At 48.0% G+C, this 8,639-nt stretch overlaps 1 protein-coding gene across 1 annotated transcript; it reads right to left on the reverse strand.

Moving 5' to 3' along the window:
* Window positions 1–440: 440 nt before the first annotated feature.
* Window positions 441–8,272, reverse strand: LOC104292330 (electroneutral sodium bicarbonate exchanger 1-like; the record flags this gene model as incomplete). Its single annotated transcript, XM_009891688.1, is given in 11 exon segments — window positions 441–495; window positions 961–1,058; window positions 1,474–1,608; window positions 1,709–1,882; window positions 3,183–3,251; window positions 4,043–4,125; window positions 4,128–4,293; window positions 4,884–5,045; window positions 5,396–5,509; window positions 6,207–6,421; window positions 8,254–8,272. Coding segments are annotated over 11 exon segments (1,290 nt in total), but the record flags the coding sequence as incomplete, so codon positions are not given.
* Window positions 8,273–8,639: the final 367 nt, after the last annotated feature.

Genomic DNA, 8,639 nt, shown 5'->3' on the forward strand with positions numbered 1-8,639 from the left:
GGCACAGGCTGCCCAGAGAGGTTGTAGAGTCTCCCACTCTGGAGACATTCAAAACCCGCCTGGACGCTGTCCTGTGCAACCTGTTGTAGGTGACCCTGCTCTGGCGGTGGAGGTTGGACTAGATGATCTCCAGAGGTCCCTTCCAACCCTGACCATTCTGTGATTCTGCGGGGAGCCCAGAACTGGACGCAGTACTCCAGATGTGGCCTCCCCAGGGCAGAGCAGAGGGGGAGGATGACCTCTCTCCACCTGCTGGCCACACTCTTCTTGATGCACCCCAGGATGCCATTCACCTTCTTGGCCACCAGGGCACATTGCTGGCTCATGGCCATCCTGTTGTCCACCAGGACTCCCAGTTCCCTTTCCACAGAGCTGCTCTCCAGCAGGTCAGCCCCCAACCTGTACTGGTCCATGGGGTTATTCCTCCCTAGATGTAGTACCCGACACTTGCTCTTGTTGAACTTGATGAGGTTCTTCTCCGCCCAGCTCTCCAGCCTGTCCAGGTCACGCTGTATGGCAGCACAGCATTCTGGAGCATCAGCCACCCCCTCCCGCTGTTGTGTCACCACCAAACTCGCTGGTGGTACCCTCCATCCCTTCATCCAGGTCATTCATGAAGATATGGAACTCTTGCTGGTGTTTAGCCCAGGAGTGGGCTCCTTAAACCACCGCTGGGACAGACCAGGCCTGCAACTCCTCATTTTCACAGAGGAGGATCTCCAGCCACCGTAAAGTCACCAATGAGGCATGTTTTGGGGGGTCAAACACGAGTCGTGCAGCCATTCTGCTCGGAGGCAGAGCCCTGCCATCACCTCCTGCAGCCCTGCCCGTAAATTTGCTTTTCCCACCAAGCTGAGTGCATGGTGGTGGGATGCTCAGCAAAGAGAAAAGCGGAGAAAATTTGGCCAAAGCCCTTCAGGCTAATCTCGCCAGGGGTCCTGCTGCTTGGTTGGGCTTTACCTGTCACTGCTTTGCTTTGGGATATCCAAGCTGCTGGTCTTGCCCAGTTTCAGCCAAACGGATTTTGCAGCAGCAGCTTCCATCATCTGCTGGGACTCCTGACACAGACAGGGACAAATCAAAGTTTTCTGTCTATGGTCAAAGTGGAGGCAAACTAAACACCCAGCAAAACACCATGTGCTGCCCTCTCCTTCTGACCTTCTCTTAGCACAGCAGGGTAAAGACCTCTCCTTCCAAACATTTGGGGGGATTAAAACCACCCTGATGAGCAAATCTTTCCATCATATTATAATATTTATTATAAATGGCTCCTTTAAAAATTATACCGCTATTGAAATGTTAAGCGCACTGCTAATTTAGGAAAAAAAGGTTATGATGCAGGATCCTGGTGGTCAGGATCTATTTCTATTGAGTTCGGATATTCCCCCAACATTTCAAGAGAAGCTGTGACAGAAAGAGGCAATCTCAGAGCCCGAGGGAGACATCCAGCCCCGAGCACACAGCAGGCACCACCTCTTCTTCTCTGGCTTCATTTTTGGCATCGTCCAACTTCTTCTTGCTTTCTGTCATAAGGTCATCCAAAAAGCTGAGCTCCCGCTTTGAGAAGCAGAAATCCACCACTTTCCAGACAAAAACAAGAGCCAAAACCTTCACAAAATAAGAGGGAAGAGGCGGTGAGGTCAGAGAGGATGCTACGTCTCACTCCGACGCTGCAAGCGTCCCACTGCCAAGCAGCACCGGCTCTTACCATCATGGGAAAGATGATGGCAGCACGGGACACCTTGATGGCCCAGAGCAGGACGAGGCAGATGAGCTGGATCATGGTGAAGAAATGCACCTTCTGCAAGGGAACGTGCCGCAGGTAGATGAAATCTGACTGTTGTTTCGCCGGCATCCAAAAGAGCTTCAAGCGATCGAAGAACTGCAAAATAAAAGCAGAAAAGTTACCCCTTGGGGCTGCGGAAAGTTTCTGGCCCTGTTGAGACATGGAAGCAGTTTTCAGGATCTCGCGTGCAATGAGAAATCCTGGATCCCACTTTGTTCCTCCCAGGAGCAGTACCCATTTTCCCTTTGCTCCATCTATAAACCAGTGTGCCCATGAGAGCTGCCCACCAAATTGCAATCATTCCACATCCTTCTATTATAGAATCAGGTTGGTTTAGGTTGGAAGGGACCTCCAAGATCATCCAGTCCCATCCCCTTCCCTGGGCAGGGCCCCCTCCCACCAGCTCATGTTGCTCCAAGCCCTGTCCAGCCTGGCCTTGAACACCTCCAGGGATGGGGCAACCACAGCTTCTCGGGGCAACCTGCACCAGGGGCTCACCGCCCTCAGAGTGAAAAATTTCTCCCTGATCTCTCATCTCAATCTGCCCTCTTTCAGTGTCAAATCGTACCCCCTAGTCCCGTGGCTCCCCTCCCTTATCCAGAGCCCCTCACGAGCTCTCCTGGAGCCCCTTTAGGCACTGGAAGGGGCTCGAAGGTCTCCCCTTTTTCGCCTTCTCTTCTCCAGGCTGAACCCCCCCAACTCTCCCAGCCTGTCCTCCCAGCAGAGGGGCTCCAGCCCTCCCAGCATCTCTGGGGCCTCCTCTGGCCCCGCTCCAACAGCTCCATGTCCTTCTGCTGTTGGAGGCTCCGAGCTGGACGCAGTACTCCAGGTGGGGTCCCCCCAGTGCTGGCCACGCTGCTGGGGATGCAGCCCAGGGTGCTTTTCCTAATACAAAATTCCTGCCTGCTTCTGGAGAGGTTTTCGCCCACACCACTGCTTTTTTCCTGCTTCTCTGGAGATGAAATAGCAGGGAGCTGCACGCTGTAATAGAATCATGGTCCTTCTCCTCACACCATCTCACCCACCCCACACACACGCCCCCATTCTTCTATAAAAATTATTTTTAATATATTCTATTCTTCTATTTGTTATTTGGCATTTCTGAGCCCACTGAATCCCCCAGCGAGGATTTCCACTGGCAGTAGAAATTGCCTTCTCTTTCCACTGAATTCCCCCATTTTCACCAAACCAAACACTGCCCTGTCCCAAACCATGACACAGAGCTCGCTGAACTTGCCTGGTCCTCCCACCCTACGTACCTCCTGTGCCCCCACCAAGCTTTTCCTAATACAAAATTCCTGCCTGCTTCTGGAGAGGTTTTCGCCCACACCACTGCTTTTTTCCTGCTTCTCTGGAGATGAAATAGCAGGGAGCTGCACGCTGTAAGAGCCCGTACCTAAATCCCTCTGAGCAACAACACACCCATGTAGAGAAAGACACCATAAAGCACAGGCATTGGTATAAGCTGGGAAATTAAAAAAAAGAGAAGGCAATAATTTATTTTGTAATTGCATTTTCAGTATTGCTGCTCTCTTCTATAGGCACTGCCTAAAATTGCCTAAAGCTTTCCAGTTTCCGCAGGGTTAGAGGTGTGTCGGCTCTTAACCCTTAGAGGTTTTGTGCGTGCGCGTGAGTGAGTTAATGCTCTGCTTTAGGCTGAGCTTCTGAGTTACATTTCATTAGAATAATCCTATTTTCCTGAAGGGTTAGAGGAAAATAGGCAATTTCACCCATGCTACTATATGCCACGTTCTGTGACGGCAGAAAAATATTTCTACATATTCTTGTGGCAACATACAAAAGAAAAGTGCCTCCTTTTCGCCTTGAGCTGAGATCACTTTGTCGGAGGAACACACAAGGAAGCCCCTGGGGATGATTTTGGTGTGTTTAACTACTGGGAATGGCTGTTAGGAGGCATTTGGGGGAGCAAATTGCATCCCATAACGTGCTGCCTGCTTGAAAGAGAGCAGCTGTACTGGTCTGAACCCACTTAATTGTAACCCATAAACACAGGGGGCCTGAAAGACACCTGGGAATTAAAGCAGTCATCCTGCTCCCTTGCCTCAAGGACACCAAACTGGGGTGTGAAGGGCTGGAAAGCGTAACTGAGGCTGGTTCCTACCACAGGTCAAGCCTCAAGGTTTGGGATAGCCTCCTCCTCTGCTCCACACCTCCTGAGGCCTGGAGGGAGGGGATTGGTTTTGTATAACCTCCAAAAAGCTCACGGTTGTTGGGTGTTTTGCATTTTCCTCTTACCTTTAACATCAAAGTGAAGAAGACCGAGCAGCCCATGAGCATAAAGATCATCAAGCCAGTGACTCTCTGCTCTTGTATCCCCGAAACTTGAGATGTTCTCCTGGAGCTGACCAGCCAGACTCTACTTTGAGGCTGTTCACGTGGGTGATGGGCAGGACAGTCGCAGCCACAAACCAGGGCAGCCCCATCACGGAGCACACCCCGAGAATCATGGCCACCACGAAAAGGTCCAGGTGGTACCTGCAGCCTTTCTGTGGGCAGCAAAACAAGGAACAGAGCATCCTGTAGCACAAGAGCAAGGACAACTTCGCAGCTCAGACTCAAACCCTACTTGGGTGCAAGTCACCCTCTTGAAAACTTAAAAGGAGAATTGGCAACAAATAAGGATGAATCCGGTCTTTGCACAAGCACCTTGCGTGAAAATCTGGCAGGAGTTCAGACAAAGTGGAGTTGGGAGGTTTGTGCAATAGCTACTTCTCAAACAAACAAAAGACTAGTTTCATTCACAAAGAAATTTCTACTACTGGCAAGCAAGACGTGACCCCGAGTTATCCCTTGACGTGCACCAAAACGATTCGTTCCCCCAGCTCCTGCTGGCATTTGGAAACAAAAACGCACTTCTATATTGCTCTAAAATTAAGTTGTTCCTCTGAAAGACTGCTCATCTGAACTCCCCTCTCGTTTGCTCCCTGTGACATCACTAATCCAGCAGAGCATCCTGGCACACAGTCTGACGTTGGCCCAAACCAACACCTTCACAAAGCACTTGGAATAGGAGCTTCTCCCCACACCTGTAGCCCAGAGTGGGGTGGGGATGGGGTCAGCTCTTGCAGCCCCTTACCTTCAGCTTGTGCTCCTTCCTGTTGACAATGACAGCAGAGATCTGCTGGTCCATGAATATCAAGATGGTGCAGAGCAGAGCTGGGATAAGCGCCGCCAACACCGTCCACCAAGGGTTGGGCCCTATGGGGTTGATCAACCACCCGCGGTCGTCTCTGGTAGGCTGCAACAAAGCCAAAACACATGTCAGGATCAACTCCCAGACCAGCCACTTCACTGGCTTTGATTTTCCTCTCCATCGCTGTGGCGCCTCATCTCCTGTCCCTGGTTTCATGTCACCCTCTCCTACGGGATTCAGCAGTGCCAGTGTCCTCGTCACAAGCACCTATAGATCCTTCTGTTCTCAAGTTTTGGGGCTGGCTTCCTTTTTCCAGAAGGAAACGACGCACTCGGAGGTGGAAGAGGAGATAGTAACACCACCAGCATCTCCAGACTCAGCCCTGTTCTGTCCCAGCATCCCCTTGTGGCATCCCCAAGGGCTGAAAGCAGCTCCACACCAAAACACCCCATTACCTTGAACACGTGGGGGACGTGGAGCTTCGGCGATGGGATCCCAATCATGAAGTCAATGAGCACCATGATGACGACGGTGAGGAAAACAGCAAAGTCACTTACTGTGGATGGTACCTGGAGCAAGAAAGCAGAGCTGAAACGGGGCCATACCATGAGATGGAAAAGTTAAAGACATCAAGAACATGAAGGCTGGTTAACAAATTCCCATCACTCTGAGGACATGCAGCCAAATCCCTCGGTTAGATACTGCTGCTGTCTTTGTCCCTGTGAGATCTGGTGTCAGACAATAAAAAAAAAGTTTAATTAAGTGGAAAAGGGTCGTTTCAATTCAAAACTTTAAAAAAAGCTAATAAATATTAAAAAACAGGGAAACAGATGTCTCTGCTACTACATCTGCACTACAGCTAAAATGGGAATAAGGCACTGAGGCATCGTTTGCTCCTCGAAAGGAAGAAACAGTATCTTTTGTGTCTTTTTCTATGGCAGCTCCTCATTTGAACCAACTTTCCCCTTGAGCACACAAGGCACAGAAGGTGAAAAAAAACACCAACAAAAAACCACCAACCAACTTTGGAAGACCTGATTTCCCACCGTCTGGGCAAGAAACCGCTGCAGGGCAGGTCACAAGGCAGGTGGGAAATGCTACGATCCTTTTGCACTCATGGAAATGAGTGAGTGACATCCAAGCTCGGCCTTCAAGGTCAACATTTCCCAGTTTGACCAAGTGGTGGCAAACACTGCTTAGTGCTCCAGGAAAGCCATTTTGGGAAATGAGTGTGCAGACTGCTGCTGGCCACTGTCTTCTACCTACTCTGGTTGGGAAGTAACGGCTGGTCTTAAACTTCTTCAATAAGCTCGACAGGACAAAGGTGGAGAAGAAGAGGATGCAGCACCAGAAGAGGACATTAGGCGTGTAGGGGCCATTGCGTCCACAGGCAGGTCCGTGAAACTCTCCATGCAAATACCGACATTCGTGGGAAAACAGAGCGTCAGGACACAGAGGTAATGCACGTGCAGCAAGGAAACCTCAGATAACTAGGGGGGTTGGAGGATCTTGCTCCAAGATTCATGACCTTGGGACTGCTGCTGCCAGCAGAGATTTATATTTAACGATCAGCAGCAGCTGAATAAGTGACACACGGAACTACACAGACAGCGGAGAAGTGCTGCTAAAGGTAGTCACTCACTTTCAGGTAGTATTTGAATTCAATACGTAGAACATATTTACACCTAGAAAGTTGAAAACACTTACAGCCCCAGCCACCTAATAATAGAGGAAAACACTGAGAGTGGCAAGAAAGGGAAGGAGGGAAACCCGAAGATTATTTTTGGACAGAAAAGCTATTGTTAAGCAAAGTATTCTCGAGACAGCTGGCATGGATTCATCTGTTCTCCAGGGCTGAAGACACCAGTCTATATATTTCCTTACCTATATCTAACCATGCATCATCAGTATAAATGAGTAAACTGAGAGACTTTAGAAAGGTAGAAACACTTTGTACACCAGAGGCTTCATGAGCGTCACCGTGAGTATAAGCCAGCAGGGGACAGATACACAGGCAGACAGACAAGCCTTTGCTAGGCTCCTTAAAGAAGATTATGGTTGTGACCATTTGTTTCAATCAGCTGTGCATCTGAAAGTACTTTAGAGATCTGATTACCTCAAGTTTTAGCCGACATCCGTGCTAAATGCCAAGGTTATATTTTTGCACTGCAACTTAGTAGTAAGAAAGCCACCTTTAACTAAAACAAGAGTGACCTGTGACTCACAAGACATTATTGTGTCCACTGACATTGCTGGTCCTGAAAACCTGGCTCTCAAAGTTGCTGAGAGAAGCAGCAATACCTTTCATTAGGCCAACCAGCATCACTCGAAGAAGAGACAAGGCTTTGGGCACACGAGCCTGACATGAGTGACATGAAGAATGAGCATTGTCATTTCTTCTTCCAACGATAGCAGCTAATCTAACATCAGCTATTTTCTCTCAACTTTATTTTTCATATCCTTCCATATACTGTGGTTTTATCAGCACTTTTGCCTGCACTACTTGATATCATTTTTCTAATATCCTGTATCACACTCAAGTATTATCCAGCCAGAGCAGCAGCTCAAGAGTTATAAACTTTGTGTTTCACTCTTGAATCTGGTGCGCAGGTGGTCCAGCGAAACAGCCCAGACTCAGAGCTCCTCAAGGAAGAGCGCCAGACCTTAGTCACAAAGACCAGGATTAACTGCAGGTTAAGGTTTCAAGAGGCTTTACTAAATTAATCATGTGGAGGACTCAGATATTCTAGCTGCAAATCATTGGTCTAAAGCACCAAAAAAACCCCAACACCACTTCAAGTTTAAAGACGGCAAGTAATCTCCGCTTCAGTAATACATAAGTGAGCACTACTAGAGCAAAAGTTACCAGTTCAATACTCAAGAAACAATGGCGTTAAGAAAGTAAAGTAGTCACTTTTTTCTTCAATTTGCAGTCCCAACTGTTTTCATACCAAAAAAAAAGAGTAGGTAACATTCAGAAATCTGTGGCTTCACCAAAGAACAAAAAAAAGTCCAACAAACAAACAAAAGTCACATTGACATTTTAGGAAGAATTCGTCAAATGGGAGTTCCTGAAGGACTGCATATTTTTTTCCCTTTTGTTTTAAATGATTCACAAGTAGATAATTCTTTCTTTCAAAAAATGCAATCCTTCATGATGGTGAAAAGGTAATTAGAATGATCCAAAATTATTCCTCTGCTTGTAGCTCTCCCTTTAAATCTAGACAGGCCACTTCATAGATTTTTGGTCTTAAAGATTCAGCTTAATGCTGCACACAGAGAAAACCCTGACTCTGTAACTACAAATACATACCTCGGTATCCTAGGGTCATGCCATGTGCTAACTCCTGGGTTTGCACAGTGACCTGCTGCCAGCCAGTTGGAGCTTAATAATAAATTTAATTGCAGTAAGGGGGGTTAATCTCCCATCACAATTGCCACAACAAAAACACTGTCATGGAAAATATCCATTTTGCAAGAAAAGCTCCTGCTTTTTCAAAAATCATCAAAACATTTGACCAGGAAACTATTTGGATATGTGGGTAAAATATATTCCTACTTCCAGCAAGAATCATGCAAAAAAGTGCCTGAGTTTGTACTGAGAGGAAAGCAAATCTTCCCTCATTCCCAAACCAGAGTGATTTGTCTCATCTTCCCTGTGCAGCCCATCTTGGGCATCCACATCCTCATGGTTTCTCC

The sequence above is a fragment of the Charadrius vociferus genome, unplaced genomic scaffold, assembly GCF_000708025.1.
Source record: "Charadrius vociferus isolate BGI_N301 unplaced genomic scaffold, ASM70802v2 scaffold1079, whole genome shotgun sequence".
Classification (NCBI taxonomy): Eukaryota; Metazoa; Chordata; class Aves; order Charadriiformes; family Charadriidae; genus Charadrius; species Charadrius vociferus.